Here is an 18,886-nt window from a genome sequence, read left to right on the forward strand (position 1 = left end):
CAGTTCCAGGAATCAGAGGTTGTGTTGCCAGTGCAAAGTCACTTTACAGCAGCGCAAAGTCACGTTAAACCGTGCAAAAAACGGGCACTTAATGCTACCCTGGCATCATTTGTACATGATCAGTCTTCTTCTGGATGGGGAGGAGTGGTAAATCAGATCGTAAAAGCAAGGCGTAATGCTTTATACCTTGCTTGATCTGATCTCTATGCCGCATGTTCCTGCAGTGGCCGAATGCAGATAGTATCTGTCCATTTCATGTCATGCCTGCACGGTAATTTCAAAACGTTTTTGTAGGCAGTGTTTACTTGTTCATGAGCTGGAGGGAAAATGAAAACGTAAAAGCGAGTTTGCGTCACTTTTACGCAGCCCCACTCCGCTCCCCCTCGTCATGTTGAACATTGCATCCGGGGGACCCAACAGCACGCAGGTGCTGAGGTAGGTGGCCCCAGAATTGAGATTTGCTTTTTTTTTTGTTTTTGTTTTTTTTTATTAATGGGAATGTGTGTCCGTGTTTAGGTAAAATCTGGTATCACTGATGATCGAGCATCAGAGAAAGCTGATGCATGAAGGCACCAAAAGAAGTGGCGTTGCACATTCCTTACTGGCCCACACGCAGAGCTCATTACGAGGTGGGCAGAATTGTGTTCATGCACAGTGCCAGAGATAAATAGGACCTTCACCGGTGGGCTTCTTAAAAAACCACACAATTCAAAGTTAGCCACAATTCCAATGGGGATGCATGGGTATTCCATTAATATTGCTTGCTTCATTTTTTTTTCTTTCTTTTTTTGTAATCAATTTACATCATCATATTGATGCTGGGAATGGATAGTGTACAGTAGTGGTTCATGCCACTTCTGTACATTATTTTTAAATGCACAAAATGGTGCACTCTGACCTTTTTGTGCTTTGCATTGGTAAAGTGGCGGTATGGTGGCATCCCAGATGCCCCCCTTTTTACCCTTTGAAATGGCCCAAAGTAAACAACATTCCACTATATTGAAGGGATGTGCCTGTTCTTCCCTTCTGCACAGTGACAAAAATTAGAAATAGTGTTGGGGACAATTTACATGTGTTAACTCCCATCTGTATGGTGCAGGAAAACATTGTCAGCTTTCTATTTTAGAAATTCAACTCAAAATGCATTCAGCTGGACTACCACCAGAGCACACACCCAAAATGTTTGTTAAAAAATAGTTGTATGGGTCATTTGGCCAAATTCGACCAGTACTAAAAAATCGAATCCCAAAAATATCGAACATGAGGAGCGGGGGTTGTGGGGGTGTCTAGGAAACGACCTGGAGCGGCCATTGACAGACCAAGAATAGAGCTAGTTCGAATTCGTCGAGGGAGGGGGGGGCACTTCACCTCCTGAATCACCTCACCCCTCCACTTCCCTCTCCCCCAGCTATACCCCTTTTGGTGCTCGGTCTCCACACCCCCACCTGTCCCTTGAACCCACCAGGTCTGTTTTTAAAGACTTCCCAGGCAGCTCCCACCAAACCTCCCACCCACCCCATGCCCCCCATTTACCTGATCACGTCTCCTGTACCACCACCCTCCTCTGCCAGCCACCGTCCAGGTCTGCACACCCCTCCTGTGCCGCGTTCCCTGTTATTGGCCGTCTATGGGTGACATTTCCTGGAGGCCTTTGGTGTGGGCAGTCTAGGAAAGGCGGTCCATAGAACCCTAATGCATTTGGCTGCAGGACATGTCACCCCCATTTCTGTAGCATTTATAAGGCAGGTTGCAGGATTAGGGAGTAGACAAAAGGGGAGTTTAGAGATGGGATGTAGTGGCTGCGGAAGAGGGGGGCCCCGGGACGTGCGCCTCATTCAAATGCAGTGAAAAATGGGGTCAAATGTGAGTAAATGGCACAGATCCATGATTAAAAGGGCCAGACATGCCCTATCGAGAATGAAAACAGTAACCACAGGTTATATACACAGAAGTTCAAAAATAAATGGGGATGTCTGATTCTACACCTGGTTCCCCAGGCCATAAGCAATGAAAATGTGTGTGACGCAATAAAACTGAACACATTGATTGAATATTTTGAATTATTGGTTGATGTTCTTAAATAAAAATTCATATAATGGAACGGGAGATCACCCCTCCCTTCCACTGGTCCACTGTATTTTGCTTCATTATATACACAGAAGACCTGCTACATTTCCAAAAAGCACTGATCTTTTTTAACTACTTTCAAAGGAGGATGTTGTTTGGCTAAGCTGAGACGAACATGTTCATGGTGAAAATAAAAGAACATTTCCAAACACCTGCCCTCCTGTTTCAATTGAATATAAATTCTGCAATGCAATCCAATGCTCTTTACAACAGGCTACATTATCAAAAGGGATGGTCCTGATTAACAGAACAATTAATGTTGTTTTATACCTAGTTTCCTTAAATTCATTTGGTTTTGGTGTTTTGTGAGATGTGACTTGCTGTCGCCCTTGACGTGCCTATCTGACCCGTGTGAGCAAGCTTTGTGGAAAAATTGAGTAGTTGCCCTAAAAAAGGCAGCGGTGATGGGAGGTGTGAGGGCTCGGGCACACTTACTGTTATTCAGCTTTCGGTCTCAGGTATCTGCAGAGGAGGTGTCGTTCCTGCCTACATGCCTTGTTTTCATCCGGCTTGGCTTATCTGTCGATTAAGCTCATGAAGAGCAAATGAAATTGGTTTGAGAGGTGTTCTCGCGGGAACCTTTTGAAAGGTGTTAGACACATATGCTCTTTTAGTGGACCATAGAATCACACAATTCAGTGTTGGGCTTCAGTCTATCTGTGCTTGCAGTGCAAGGCCAATCTTCCCAGGCAACCAACATCAAGAGAGATCACCATCTTTTAGATGGTGTCCAGTTAAAGTTTCAAAAACAAAAGTATCGAATGCCAAAGGTGAGAGTGCATTTGACCGAAAACAAAAGGATCGAAAAAAAATTAAAAATTAATATTTTTTTTTGCTGTAGTTTAGCTTAGAAAGGGTGTTTTTACACCAAAAACGGGGGTTTGGGTAGGGGTTTTGGTGGGGGACACCCACCAAAAATAAAAGAAATGTCGATCCTTTTTTTCAGTCGAATTGACTCCACCCTTTTGTCATTCAACCCTTTTGATTCGATACTATAACCTATAACCCTTTTGGATTACTCTGCTCTCTTCGTCGTTGTTGTCATCCTTCTTCTTCTTCTTCTTCTTCTTCTTCTTCTTCTTCTTCTTCTTCTTCTTCTTCTTCTTCTTCTTCTCCTCCCCTTCTAACATTTCACATAAGAATAACTGCAGACGGTGGGGAAGAGATAGTCCGCCTTTGGAAAGCTACATTTTATTCTGCGCATGAAGGGCAATGACCACCCACATATTTTCTGCTTCATATTCCCCTGGGCCCACCATCACAATCTGATACAGTTTAAGTGCAGGCATGCACACATAACCAATCATCCAACCATGAATATTAGCACATGCAGACTGTTATTGACCTCTTTTCATCCAATCAGAATGTTTAGAGTGCAGTCAATAATTACTGGCATCCGAACTTACTGAAAGGGTCATTATCCAATGTGATAATGACCCCTCTCTCGGTCTACAAGGCTATATTATGCTCAATCAATTAATTACAGAAACCCATTTCAACCTGCTACACCACGAGGTCCACTGTTTAGGACAGTTTCCCTTTACTCTGTCCATCAGACATGCAATGCTTCTAACTCTGTTTTGAACGTTTAAAAGGCCATTTTGAGACATTTATAGCACTGGTCCCCATGGACAAAGGGCCATCGAACTCTTCAAGATATATACGTTAATCTCTGACTTTTATTTAATATGTTTTGTGATGATTTGTTAAGAGGAATAAGGTTTTGTGGAGGAATCCCAAAAGTAGTATTTCTCATTCAAAATCCCTGAAATCCAGATTTTATTTATGCAAGAATACGAGGCAAAGGATGGAAGCATTACTATATCGTTCATTGGGTCACCATAGTTCAACAGAGCCAAAATATTAATTCAAATACAGGAATTTGAATCTTGAATTGCAACTCACAGTTTAGAGCTTGGCAGCTGTCAGTCCATGGTTGCTGAGCTGGTGTTATCCTGTTCTATAAAATAAATGTAGGAGATGACATAGTGATGTGCCCTGGGGTGCTCCCTGCCTCAAGGACAGCCGAGGGTATGCCCCAGGTAAGTGGACTAGGTTCTCATTTTCAAAAAGTGGTTGAATGAATCTGCAAGATCCATGGAGCCAATCGGCTTGCTGGTAGATGCAGAGGATGGCGCTTGAAGAAGTGGGCTCGGGCCATTCGCCACGGGTGGTGTGTCTGCAGCATTGGCATTCTAAGCCATCTGGGTGGATTTCCTGGCTCCCTACTTCCACTGTGCATAAACGTTGAAGGATGCGTTATGGATCATGCCTTTTCTGGCCCAGGAACGGGCACTGTCCTGTGTAATGTCCACATAGACAAGTGCAGGAGATCCTCAATCAATAGGAATACTATCCTTTTATACTCTTGCCCTCATGCCCCCTCAACCCTCTGGTAATCTCTGGCACCTTTTCCTAATCCCCTCTGTCTGTACACGTTGAAGGATGCGTTATGGATCATGCCTTTTCTGGCCCAGGAACGGGCACTGTCCTGTGTAATGTCCACCTCTATACACACGCGCAGGAGATCCTCAATCACTAGGAATGCCATCCTTGCATACTCTTGCCCTCATGGCCCCTCAACCCTCTGATAATCTCTGGCACCTTTTTTCTAATTCACCCTTCCTTAGTAGGGGAAAATATTTCATTTATTTAAAATTCAAAAGTCTTAAAAGCTGAACATACAAACAGCAAAAAGGAACACTCGGCGGCGCAGGTGCTGTTTATTATTAACCCTTTGCAGTAATTACGCACCAGGTACTCCGATTCTTTAGACGCAATGCAGCAAAGCCCAAAAAGGCACTCATGGCTCAGTACGGGTTCTCGCTTTACTAGACAAGGCCGCGGGTAGCCACTGGAGCTGCCAGCCTCACAATGTCACTATTCAGAAATATACCTTGTTAAGAAATTATAATTGACATAATAACCCCGCCGGCTCCATTCATTTCTGGTGTTCACTCCCATTTAAAAGCCTTTAAACATACTGCCAGCACCCCCTCCCCTGTTCTGGACACCTCCCTCCCTATTGAGTCCCACCTGAGGAGTCACTACTCCTGGGAGGTGTTAGACTAATGCGCTCGGTAGGCCAGCCTCGCTACTTTTGCTTCCACCTCCAATAACCTATGCAGTTTGTTTAATGCGATTTGTAAAAGTGGCATTAGTTTGTTCCTAAACGCGTCAAGTTTTGGCAGCTATGGGAACGCACGTAATCATTGATAAAGCGAATGGCCCCAAATAACGCAATTTTAGTACAAATGTTGTGAAGCCTTCATTAGAACAGATGTCATCTGCCAATGAGCAAGACCTCTGCCGTCTTTAAACCTTTTATCCACAAAGTACTGATTCACAAAGCATTCTATTTGAGGGTGCCAAATGCAGGGGACGTTATGACCCCACCTGAGACCAAACGGAAATTGCATATGCATGGCGATACACAAAGAAAGACACATGTGTATAACGCACGTTGTGTGTACTACATTTTTCACCCACAATAGACTTGCGGGCCTGATTTACAAAGGTGTTTTTACAATGGCTCAAACCCATTGAAAAACACTTTGCAAATCAAGCCCTTATGTTTAAAAAAACATTTTGTTTTCAAAATCTCCATGAGCAGAGAAATGGCATGGCGAAGAAAATCGACAATAACATTCCCAACACTTTTTTAAATGCAAGTGTTTTCAAACTTTAGAGGAAGTTAACCACTTTAGGAGAAACATGTTTTAAAACGATACATTTGCTTTTTAGAAGCTGCCCGAGCCCCAATTCAGTCTTATGCCAGATTGGGTCAGGAGACAAGCTTCTACAGAATGTACTGTTTTTGGGAGCGAATCGGGTTACTCTGTGTATGTTTGGAGAAGTACTCCTCGTTTGAGGTGCCGGAAAAAAGCCACGCCTCCGGACACACCCATTGTGCAAATGCAGCGTAGGTGTGCCTGCATCTTCACTGCTCCGTCGACCAATGAGTCTCAGGTAGGCTTTTTTCACTTTGATTTGTCATACTGTATCTTGGTATTAAAAAACACAACTGCAACCCTAAACTCTAGTTACACTGGGGACCAACAAGGTCAATGGAAGCACAGCTGAAGAATCGGCAGGCCCTACGCAGCTGTACCACTCATCCTCTGTAACTGCAGACATGGGTCTTTTCTTTTGCTTTGTTCATATGGCCACTGTAGAATTGCTCAAATCCCACCTAAAACAGGCCAACCAATTGTAGGCAAATAACCAGATGTCTATCCATATTATTTGACTTGGTCGTAAAGCAGTTACACACTTGGGAATTAGAGAATAGAATTGAACTTCTTACTTGAGTATTCAAAATTCATAATGACACTTCTTGTAGAAGGGAATTGTCACATATGTATCTATGTATTTGTAAAAGTGTGTTTGTATGTCCAGGGTTGGCTCCAGCCCCATAACAGTTGGTGGATTGAAATTTTGGCCTAAGGTCAGCATACCAGTCTGGGGTGTACTGGCGATAGTGACATTTGACAAACCCCACCCATTCGCCCTGCACAGGACAGGGTCCGGCCCTGTGCTATCAGTATAGGCGTTTTCAGGAGATTGCTGATTTTGTGATTGTTGGCTCCAGCCCCACAACAGGTGGTGGGCTGAAATTGTGGCCCGAGGTTGGCATACCAGTCTGGGGTCTACTGGCGATAGTGAAATTTGACCAACCCCACCCATTCGCCATGCATGGGTGGAGATGGGTCTGGCCCTGTGCTACCAGTACAGGAGTTTTCGGGAGATTGACGACTTTGCGATTTTTCGAAAAATAGCAAGTTATGACACAGTAAAAGACACACAAGGCTACAGCATAACCCCACATGCATGTCAGCTACAGACCCGTGCAACACAGGGTGATAGCGCTAGTTCTTCATATGTCCTCTATGCTCCGTCATGATGCACCTAATGGATTCACAAAAATGGTATTTGAAAGAATTGTAATATAATTAAAAAAGGAGTACCTCTAAGAATTCCCCTTCTCCAAGTTCTTAGAGCTAATGCTGGTACATATCTTTAAGTCTTATGCAGGCTCTGGGATATGGGGAAGCTTCCCGTGTTTTCAGGCATGTGTCTATAATTCTTCCCTTTCAGTGGCGAATGCCATTTTACTTATTTTTTTTTTGTTTTAAACTTCTTTTTATTATTTTCATCATAATAAACAGAGACAAACACTTTTTTTAAATGTGTAGGTCCAAAAGTGTAAAGAGCATGTTGATGTCATTACACACCCGTTGCAGCCTCACAGCTAAACCAGTACAGTACTGTTTTACTAGATATCACTATGAATGGCTAATGGAGAGATGTATACATTAACCAAGGTTACCTTTCAAGGTTAACTGCCTGACCCTCATGCATCCAACATTACACTGTGTACTAACTTAACAATAATCCAAATCTGCTTTGGAAACACAACTCAATTATCACAAAACTTTAAGACATATCTTCCTTATCCCTTTTGCAGAACCGATGTCCATCTAACCGTACGGACATGCACCCGTGTTGCCACAAAACATTGTTACTTCACTGCATCCCACCGCTCTTTGTTGGTAGCACCTACTCCCTCTTCCTATCCTCTTATCTTCCCTTCAAATATTTTATTTCTTCCAGCAATCTGGATATCCCTGATGGAGTATAGTATGCCACTTCACTGATAATTCTAGGTGTCTAATACTACAACAGTGGTGATTTGGCACAGTAAATATCATATTGAGATACTATATTTCATTTTTTGGTAGATTTATTTTTTGGAGATGTACCCTTAAAAACATTTTAACTGAAGTTTCTACTTGGAGTTTATTAGAGATTGTATGATCATATTATGGTACTCTTGCTTGGCAGGGACACAACACCCCAGATAGTGGATTGCAGGGGCTTTGCAATGAGTGACAATGACAATAGTAGTGTTGCATCTTCAGGCAAAATGGTCCATCTCTCTGGAATGCTGACAGGGTGCATGTATGTGTGAATGTGTGTGTGGGTGTGTGTGTGTGTGCATGCATGTCATACGAATAAAATATCATGTCATATCATGTCTGTGGAGCAGATCATCCCAACATACCTTCAGCTGTTTCCTGGGATTTGGAGCTATCGCACATTTTTTGACTACTTCCTCTGCCCTGGTCAACCGTATGCTAAGGTCGGAGTTATGTGTTTACCATACCATTCTCCCTGGCATTCACGCAGTGGGATTTGTTCCAGCCACAGAGCTGCAAGTACAGCAAAGTTGATACTCAGAAAATTGGTAATCAACTTTAGCCAATACGATCTCACATTAATATGAGAATTTTGGACCTCCATCCACACATAGTCTTAAATATATGTTGCCTTGGTTTGCTCTGATTTCTTAAGATTTCTCAAACAATGCAGGCCAGGTTTACACTGTACTAAAATGAGCCCGCAAGGTACTGTAGAGTCTTCTCATGTGCCAGATTTTACCATGTTCAATTCCGTTGAACATCACTCAATCGAAAGACTTTGTATGGGACATCCACCCAACTCCTTTGCCCCTTGTGTATGATCTTCACTGTGCTTGGCATAACTATCCTTAGCTGACAAAATAATGTTTATGGACCTCCCTGCGTAGAGTAGTGAAGTTGGTGCCAACCTTGTAGCCAATCAGAAGACAGACATAGAGGGCTTATTCCGTAGCATCAAATCAGGGAGACAACATATTGTGGTACCAGGGCACATAATAGATATACTGGTGCACTTTGTCTAGAGCAACAGATGTGCCACCAAGGCATGGTGGCCAAGCCGTGGGAGCAGTACATGCATTGTGCAAGCTGTGGCTTTGGAGAACAGAGTGTGCATTGGGTGTGAGGTGTGGGGAGAGTCGCCTTGCTGTGGCACCACACGCCCCATATATCATTGCATTTTTGGAAGGTTTCAGATACTTCCAAATTGCAGAGAGAACTCAGAGCCCCATAATATATGGGGTAAAGTACCCTCATCCGTACATTATAAGGATATTGAAAGTCACTGACGATCTCTGTGAGCAAAGAGAGGAATGAGGCAACTTCTGAGTTCCTTCGTAAGGCCACAGAACTCTGAAGTAACCTGCAATTTCCTTTTTACGTGCATTAGGGGATATTTTATTCCTTATAATACTTGGCCACACACTGTCCTCTCCTTTTCTACCTGGCCTCTTGTTTAATCTAATTTAAGAGATCTTGCATTTGCTGCTCTATATAATCAATGTAGAATGTGTTTGGATTTAAAAAATCTTGGATGCAGCTTCTAATGTGTTGCAGAAAAATAGTTTAAGCAGATTAATATAATGCATGAAAAAATGTTTCATCTTGTGCTTTAAAATAAACAAACAAGTGCAGATTTGTGCTCAAATATGTTAAACTCCTGAAGTGCCCACATTACATGATCTACCATAAACAATACCTTCTTAATTACTGCCTATGCGATTTCACTGAAAACTATTTATCAAGCAAGGAATTTCATAAAGTGCTGCAGTGACAGCTGGATTTCTGTGCTGGCTCGAGCAGCATGCATTGTGGCATCACAACTGAAGTGTAATAACTGATTACAGTACGATTGTGAGGTCATTTCCTTATTTCAGGTCAGTTGGGATATCACAAGTAGCCTGTGATAAATATATTATTACCAGGCTTTCATTGCAGACTGACGTGTGTTATAACTAGTTATAGGCCGAACTAACTTTACTATGGGGAACTTGTCTGTGATGCATCCAGGGCAGGAAGAACTTCTGCTAAATAATAAGCAACACCCAATTGAAAACTCTGCCAGCCATTGTGATTCCACAGCTTGGATGTGGTCTGAGGTCCAGTGAGGCCAAAGCCTCTGGTGAAAGATGGAGTTTATTGCTTCATAGTTAAATGAATGATTGCGCTGAGTGTTTCTGTTGACCTAAATTACAAGTGTGAAAATCACAGGAAACTGGCCTAGGATGGAGAACAAAAATGGGTTTCATGTGAATTTGTTAAAACAATCTGTGATTGTGTGAGACCGAATAGCACTGGGAACCGAAGCCAAGAGTTCCCAAATAGTCCCTTGGTTGATGCCCTTCCTGCCCTGGTTGCAGTGCCATCGTTAGAGTGCATTGAGGCAACCCCCGGCCATTGGCAGCAGACCTGCCTTTGGCAAGGCTCTGCCTGGTTGTTTTGTTTTCATTCTTACACATGCAGTTTCTTTTTTCTCGTTAAAATGCATGCTGCAATATGGGATTGAGAGGAGACAGGCCCATATTTACATGCTAACGGAGTAGGACATACCTTTAAAGGGAAACCCCAAACTATTTTCAAGTTCTATTTGAAATGGAAACTGTGTGATTTGTCTGGGACCTGTCTAATAGAGTGCACATTTAGCCTTCCAAGAGTAAGAACTCAAAACAAATGGGTGCTGTGGAGGGTAGGACAAGAGATAAGCAAGCACACCCATGTGAGGGTAGATCAAGAGATTAGCAAACACACCCATTTAAGGGTAGGGCAAGAGATTAGCAAGCATATCCATCTGAGGGCAGGGCTGTAGATTAGCAAGCACACCCATTTTCTCTTGGCCCGTGTTCTCCATCAACCATAGTGCAGATTGTCACAACTGACCTTCCATCCTCCCTTCCTAACTGGCACCACGTTCCTCCGCACCACCATTACACGTACCACCACACCATAATGACACTGAAACAATGGCAAACATGTTTGACCACAACTAAAAGCACATGTGGTGCCAGCATGAATCCAACTGTCTCACCACATGAGCTCATAACTGATGCTCGGCCTACCCACTGCAGGAGAATGACCATGCAAAGTCCCACAGGGTGCTGCACCTCCAAGAATGCCTAGAACCGTACACGTGCACCTAGCCTCCGTTTCTATGCATCTGTGTATATTGACACTGCAACAGTAGCTAGATGTGCTCTCCTCACTCTACTTCCCAGCCAATGCAAGCCCACCCCATTGACCGCAGGTCATTGTGTGGCCAGATGGCAAATGGCAAGTTGCCTTATCAAAGATCCAATGACATAGCATAACAGGATGATTGTATAATGTAGTAATTTGTGTACTGAGAATAGCATTAACAATTGCAAACTGATATTGGTTACAATAGCCAGTTAAATAGCAAGAGGGTCTGCTTTTAAGAGTAACCAAAACGCTTTATGAATGGCCGCTATGAAGACTGATATCATGGCTAGATGGTTGGGTCTAAAGCTGCAAAGCCCTTGCCCAAGGGCTACCGAAGAAGAAGTTTCCAGAGAAGGGCTAGCTAAGCCTAAAGGCTGAGCCAGCCTTTGGGCTTTCAGGATGCCATGGAGTGGGTATAACTCTGAGGAGACACCGGCTGCAGCACTCGTCTGCGAGCGGACAGGACGTCACATGTAGCCTGTCAGAGAAAATGGACAATTTGGGGAAAAGTGTCTCCGCTGAGAACTGCTGCACATCTGGCATAGGACCAATGCCAGTTTGCCAAAGGGAACTATTGGCCATTCTACATGCATCCAACTGATTACCATCAAACAATGCAACTGGTTAGTAACCTATGGAGGTAGCGTATCTATGATATAATATATACCTATTCTAGGTTGTGCATACTGGCTGCACTTGGTTTCAGCATCCTCTTACAGCCAGCCTGTACTCTAACAGTAGGTAGGTTTAACGTTTTTATGATTAAATATTGCCCCGTGACTGCTGTTTAGGTGTATACGGTGCTGACGAATCTTGAAATATATCTACTCAGCTTTTGTTCTAGTGCCATTTTTAACTTGTTCTACGTTTTGTGGCTTTTGTACTAATTGTATTCCATTTACTTTTATGGAGAGATTCTCAGCAAGTAATTCTTGTTGTTGGTAATGTAAAATATCTCTCTAAGCCTTTCAGAAACACCCCTCATTGTTGAACACCCTCTGGCTTATCAACTGTACTATGGCTCTTCGGATCCACTGGCCTCTCTGAAACATTGTCTACGGGCTCACCTCACTGAGTAGCGCTGGCCTGAGCACAAGATCCCCCAAACGAGACATTGTTCCCATAAGCAACTTGTACCAAATGGGCCATTATGAGACAGTGGAACATGAGGCATAAGCCAATCATGGAAAACTGGTCAGGGAATCTCTTAAGACCCGGCGCTTTGGACCACCGCTCAGTGTTGCGGTAGGGGCAAATTGATATGATGAAACCTGGGAGAGCTTCCTGAAGCTCTAGTGACCTTTTGCAAAATGAAGATTACATTTCCATATATTCTCTAGGAGGCTTTCTTTCTAACCTTCTTGTTCTCCTTCCCTGTGGCTCCCGGCCTCCTTTCCTTGGTCTAAGCTTTTTGATGTTGTGTGTAATCCCTGTGTATATCTCCTGAAAATGTCAGTTAGGCCTTGATTTTGACCAACGACAACTGGTTAGATTATGCACTGTTTTATTGAATTAATTGCAAGGGCGTAAAATAATTGGGGGTCTCTGGCAATGCTAAATCTGGGACCCCTAGGAAAGCTCAAGAGCACAGTGTCTGGAGCCAGGCTAAGAAGGCATACTATCAGGTTATGTGCAACATGTTCACACAGCATTAATGTGCCATGGTATGCAAATACATTGAGTTCTGTAATGCTTTGCACACGTATTTGCATGGACTTCCACCCCTGCAGTGTCCTTAGTATCTTCTTTAGGTGTACTTCACACACCTCAGGTTGGCTAATTTGCCACCAGACCTATCACAGTGCCGTGGCTTCCTCTGGAACAGCACTTTGTCGCTTTCACACCACACCTTCACTATTACACAGGGTGCCATCACAAAGCTCGGATATGTGAACTGAAGCACAGAGATGGCGTCGAAAATACCATGACCCTGACATGAAACGATAAGGGAGGGCGCTGTTCTCACCTCACGATTGCACCTGCCGTTCAACCAACGCTTCTCATCCTGGTGTTAACCATAGGTGTGACTAAGGCATTTTCAATCGCTGTGGCTTTTTCTTTTTTTAAATAATGAGTCAGATCAAAACTGATTGCCACAGCATAATAGAAATAGACCTCATTGTGCACTCAGGCTTTGGGTCAAAACAGGTCAAACTGCATGCTCTGCTTTCTGCCCCTACTATGCCTTGGAAGGGCAAATAAATTAGCAGAAGCACAAAATGGATGTGTAAAAGCAATACTCCTTGCATTTCTACTTTAATTTTGCACTGTGCTTGATGCAAAAAGGCCCCTTGAGTGATGGGCATGCCTAGTTGCCTGTGTTCACAATTTCCCAAGGGTATTTCCACCGGACTTTATGACGTTATGAGCTTGCAGCCACATAGAACCAACCAGCGGCCAAGCAACAGTTCAACCACCATCTTTATGTACACCTGCACCAGGCATGATTAACTTTACTACTCAGGTCAACGAGAAACATTTGGACTGCAGCGATGAAGGCCATGGCTATTCCCAGTGATCCAAGTGAGCGGGAAATGGTTTTTGTTTCTTCTGCTGACCATTCCTCTACTTTTGCTTTTTGTTGTATACTTTCTTCATCAACATTTTTATAACATGTGAAAGATAAAAACAATGTCATAAATTAACCAATAAACATCATATAGAAAACATATCCAAATATGTATACAGTTATTACAAGAAGTATAAGAAGCAGAAAAGACGAGAAAAAAAGAGCAGACAGGAAGAGAGAAAGTGAAGAAAGAAAAAGAAGAAGGAAAAGAAAAAAAAAAGAATACATGAAAGAGCAAAAGGATAAATTTGTACCTACAATCCATTAAGGATATTCCATATCCTGTACTTTTTACGAACATACTCACCATTCTATATAGAGGATTGGTCCATTCATGTCTATGTTCAAATGTGAAGTTGTAATAGGAGCCTTAGTTACTAGTCACTTAGACTATTGCAATGTCCCGGGTGCAACACCCTGTCACATGCTGCACTATGCTTCTGTCTAAACTCTTCCCTGCTGAGACCACAGTTCCACTACTTTTTTTGGTACACTTCTATCACTGGCTATACCTTATATTTGTATTGACCGGAAATGCAGTCTGCTGTGCCTGTAGTCTCGGTGCCAAACATTTCCAGGCCATAGGTAGTGGCCCAGATAGTCGACAAACAAATCATTAGATGTGGTTGGTGCGTTTATTAAACACATTGTGCCCTAGCAAAGGTTTGCCATGTTCTAGGCCTCGGTGCATGCCTGAGTTTATTTTTCAATCTCTGACTACTTCTGTTCAGCAGTCTTTGTAGAACATTACACAAATACTGTGGGACTGTGGGGGTGGGGCTATATGTCATTTACATGAGCAGATATTGATTGCTACCATAAGACATATGCTCTGGCAACACCTGTCACAGTACATTTTGATCATGCTAATGCGATTCTCAAAGATATTGTTGACGTCTAGATTCCTCCGAAGTAAACAGCGCGTGTTTTTACATTTATTTGATTCATTCAGTTTATGTGTTTTGATTCAAAAGGAAAAAGAGCGTGTGCTTTGAAAGTTGTGAATGTGTTATTTTCATGATCAAGGACATAAAACCAGCCTTGGATTGATACCGCTTGTAGTCATTCTGTAACCCAAGGAGTCCATCTCCCGCAGATGGAACACACAACTGTCATAGCAAAGCATCATGTCTTTTTCTTTCTATTGTCACTTCATACTATCCAGAGTATTTTTGTGATGTACATTATATTAAAGTACATATTTCATTGTATATTTAACATGCATGAGCAATGAGCATGTAATCCTGATATGCAATGACTTCAGGAGCATCTCTAAAGAAGGTATGATTGATATTTGAGAATGTAACTGGTGGACACTATTCAGAAGACATTCTGCAGTGCAGGAACTGACCCTTAAGAGTGAAAAATGCAGGAAAAGCTTTAATTTAATTATACACTATTTTAATTGCCAATAATATGCATTACGGCCCAAGCAGCAAAGGTACCTTGCTCAGTCCATTGCAGAGATCTACACTGGTACCTATGGTAGTGGATGACAACCCAACCAAACTATTTCAATTCGCAGTCGCAATTACCAATTCTATTTCTTGTTTACCACAATGGCAGACAGCCTCAACAATAATTTGATAGACTCAATGTCATTGTTCTGAAACATTAGTTTCACAAAAACATAGAGGCCCCCCTCTCACAGTCATTGCCCAATATGAACTACGCATCATCGGCAAATGGCCCATGCTTTAAAATGATTTTATGTTGCAGATCATTAGACATCCATAGACCAGGAAGAAAAGCATTCCTGTACTTCTTCAATATCCCCTGAACCAATTTGTTAATTACCAAGAATCACTGTTCTTCAAATCAGTGTAGCACCATTCCTAACTCCTGGTGATGGTTGCATCCTAAAATGCCACCTTTCACTTGCAAACTGTTTCTTAACAGTGCACTCAAGCTTAGCTAATTAAGGTTCACAAACTCGTGTTTATGTCCTCTGAACGGCTAAGGCAGAGTGATATGGAATAGCAACACCTGATTTGTAACACACCTGTACATTTTGCATGTTTTTAACTGGAATTTGCTTACACCCTGGAAAGAATTCCCCTAAACAAGTACATTAAAATCTGTGAAATTGTTTAGCATACAGCATACATCTCGTGCATTTTCGGCCATATTACCTCTCCCTGACCATGAACACAGAATTCTCCATGCTTCCAGCAATGCTGTACTCCTTCATCTTGGTAACTCTGCAACTCTGCTATTCTCAGGCCCACTCACAGATTGTCCTCGTATGGTGCAACCCCTCCACTTGCTTTTAATACCAGGAGCCACGCTTGCGTTAGCAAATGTTGCTGCAACACATTTCAAAGACTTCTCAAATGCATTATTACTAACTTCACGACCGGCATGCCTTCCCCCATATAATCTGTCGTTTTCTTTATGCTGTAGAGACAGCTTTTCTTACAAGTTATGACTACAACAATAGAGAATTAGTTGCGTTTCATAAAAAAAAGTATATATATATTTGCAATCTGAACTACCACAGAGAGAATGTGCAAAAACTACAACAAACAGAATCACAGAATCATGTGTACTTTGAAAAGAAGACATCCTTTAATCCATGACCACACTAACCTGAACATCAAAATGGCACCAAACAAACACCTATTTTCAAATCACATAGAAAATCACAGTGTCGATGGAAAATGATTATAATTGGGCCAATTGCTGTCAATAATAAATATATTCTTGGAAATGCATATAGGTCATCAGGCTTGTATACATTTAGAAAAACTTTGGCAATTCTTGAAGAGAAAGCACAAACCTGATTACAAGGGATGACCCTCCTGACCATGGTTTATTTTCCCCTGCAGATTTCCAGTGAACCAGGAAATGATACATTTGGCCTGGATGCTAACCACGCAGGGAACGCAAACTGGCTCAAGTACATCCGTGTGGCTGGTTCTGGTGAGGAGCAAAATCTAGTGGTCTGCCAGATCAATGACCAAGTAAGTTGGGACCAGAGTTTGCATCAACGACAAAAATGTTTACATTGAAATGTGTGCATTTCAGGCATTACTTCTCGTTATTCCATCTCTGGACTTTGTTGACAGAAGACCGGGCATACTTTAACCAAGTGCCTCACTGTTACCAATTATTATTATATTATTATAATTGTTATTATTATGAATATTATTCTACTTATTAATAATGATATTGTTATATGTATTATTATTAGTAGTAGTAGTAATAGTATTAATATTAATGGTAGAAATAGTAGTAATATTGATAAATGTCATAGTAAATGCAGAAATTGTTGTTATAATTCCCCTGTTATTATACTTTTATCATTTTCTTAAAGATATTCATATTATTATTAGCGGTAATAGCAGTTTAGAGGCTTGGGTTGGCATACAGCTATGCTTTCCTTTGGATGCTCTGCATTGGAAGACAGACTGGCATCTCCTACAGGGCCCAGCCTCATTTTCCACCCCACCAAGGGACTGCTCAGACCCCATAGGGTAGCGGGTCATGTTCGTCAGGTTTCTACCATGGACAGCTTTCTTACTAACAATAAAATAGTTAAGGTATCTAACACAAGGCCCAACGTTCACCCATTCTAGAAGTATGTTTTCTATTTCCAGTGTATGTGGGGCTAGTGCTGTGAACAATATATCTGCTATTCCCAGTACAAAGCAAGACCAGTATAAGTTCCGTTTCCAGAACATGTAGGGTACACACTAGAAACAAACACAAATGCAATTTCAAGCGAGGCCAATCCACACTAGAACTCAGTTATTATATTTCTAACTCACCGGCTGCTATGGAAACAGAAAGTAAATACTATTTCTATTACCCACTCTAGCTATCTTGCGTTCTGTCTTTCCCAGTTGTATCATGAGTTCGAGTGTGATTCTGAATACAACTAAAATGTTCATGGTGGGCTATGGGACCTTAAATATTAACAAGTGGCACACATTTTATAGATCATATTTGTGAAGTCCGAACAGCACCCAATATAAATAACATGGCTGTGCTTCCTCGTGATACAGAGAGGCATCATATCCACTTGTTATAGTGCAGGCTTTAATTTTGGTTAAGTGCGGTGTGAAAAAGATCTCCTTTAAAATAGAAAATATGTATAGAAAGCAATATGTTGAATGCTGTTGAATTATAATTATGGGTTTATGTACATTTCAAGAGAAGTTGGACTGCTGATGCTTGAATGAGTTCACAGCTGTGCTCTGCAATATACGACTAACAATGTTCTATATACTTGATTATGTAACAATACGGGGAGGTGAAGAAATTGATGGTGTAGGTTTCCTATTGCTTGAAACATATATAGAGCACCGGTATGCTGGCATCCCTGTATGTTGAGACTGCTGCTAAAACCAATACAATGTTTGCAATGTGTATGTGTGTGTGTAATTTTGTTCAACAGAGAATGCGTTTTACACTAATCCATTATTTTTGCCATAAATGTCACAACAAATTGATTTCTGTTTTTTTGCTTCAAATACATACCTTCATTTAATTTATTTAATTAGTTCAGTGAAATTTTCACAAATGTTGTAGGCGATACTGTTAGTGCAAAACTGGTGACGTTTTGTGGAAAATATGAAATGTGAAAAATGCTAAAAATGAGTCCGCTTCTATGTGCCGCAGCTGGTAATACTTGGAGGTGTGCACTAGGTATTATGGCACACAGCACTTGTGATTTTGTTTGCCATAGATTTCTCTTCAAAGAGTTTTAGAGGTGTAAATACCTCTTCCTGTTCACCTTCCTGAGCTAATCCTGCTCCTATTACACCAATGAGTTCAGCATAACCAGGCTGTGACCGAAGCATTCAATGACCAGTGGGGACATCATCTAGAGCTACAACAAAGAGTTCAATATAGAATGTGATCGGAGACTGCAATGACCAGCAGCGACACCATCTAGTGCTACAGCAAAGAGTTCAACATAGACTGTGACCGGAGCATTCAATGAGCAGTGGGGACACCATCTAGTGCTATACCATAGTGTTCAACATAATATGTGATCGGAGACTGCAATGACCAGCAGCGACACCATCTAGTGCTACAGCAAAGAGTTCACCATAGACTGTGAACAGAGCATTCAATGAGCAGTGGGGACACCATCTAGTGCTATGCCAGACTGTTCAAAATAGACTGTGACTGGAGCATTCAATGACCAGCAGGGACACCATCATGTGCTACAGCAAAGAGTTCAACATAGATTGTGACCGGAGTATTCAATGACCAGCAGGGACACCATCAAGTGCTACAGCAAAGAGTTCAACATAGATTGTGACCGGAGTATTCAATGACCAGCAGGGACACCATCAAGTGCTAC

At 42.0% G+C, this 18,886-nt stretch overlaps 1 protein-coding gene across 5 annotated transcripts in view; it reads left to right on the forward strand.

The window, feature by feature from the left end:
• PRDM16 (PR/SET domain 16) overlaps window positions 1–18,886 on the forward strand; it is a 1,279,606-nt gene that overhangs the window by 1,087,152 nt on the left and 173,568 nt on the right. For all 5 annotated transcript variants that reach the window (XM_069610219.1, XM_069610223.1, XM_069610220.1 and 2 more), the window contains exon 4: window positions 16,401–16,535. In XM_069610219.1, coding sequence (XP_069466320.1) covers window positions 16,401–16,535 — 135 coding nt within the window. The remainder of the gene's footprint in view (window positions 1–16,400; window positions 16,536–18,886) is intronic.

This window comes from Ambystoma mexicanum, chromosome 8, assembly GCF_040938575.1.
Source record: "Ambystoma mexicanum isolate Mex_15411 chromosome 8, UKY_AmexF1_1, whole genome shotgun sequence".
In the NCBI taxonomy this organism is placed as follows: Eukaryota; Metazoa; Chordata; class Amphibia; order Caudata; family Ambystomatidae; genus Ambystoma; species Ambystoma mexicanum.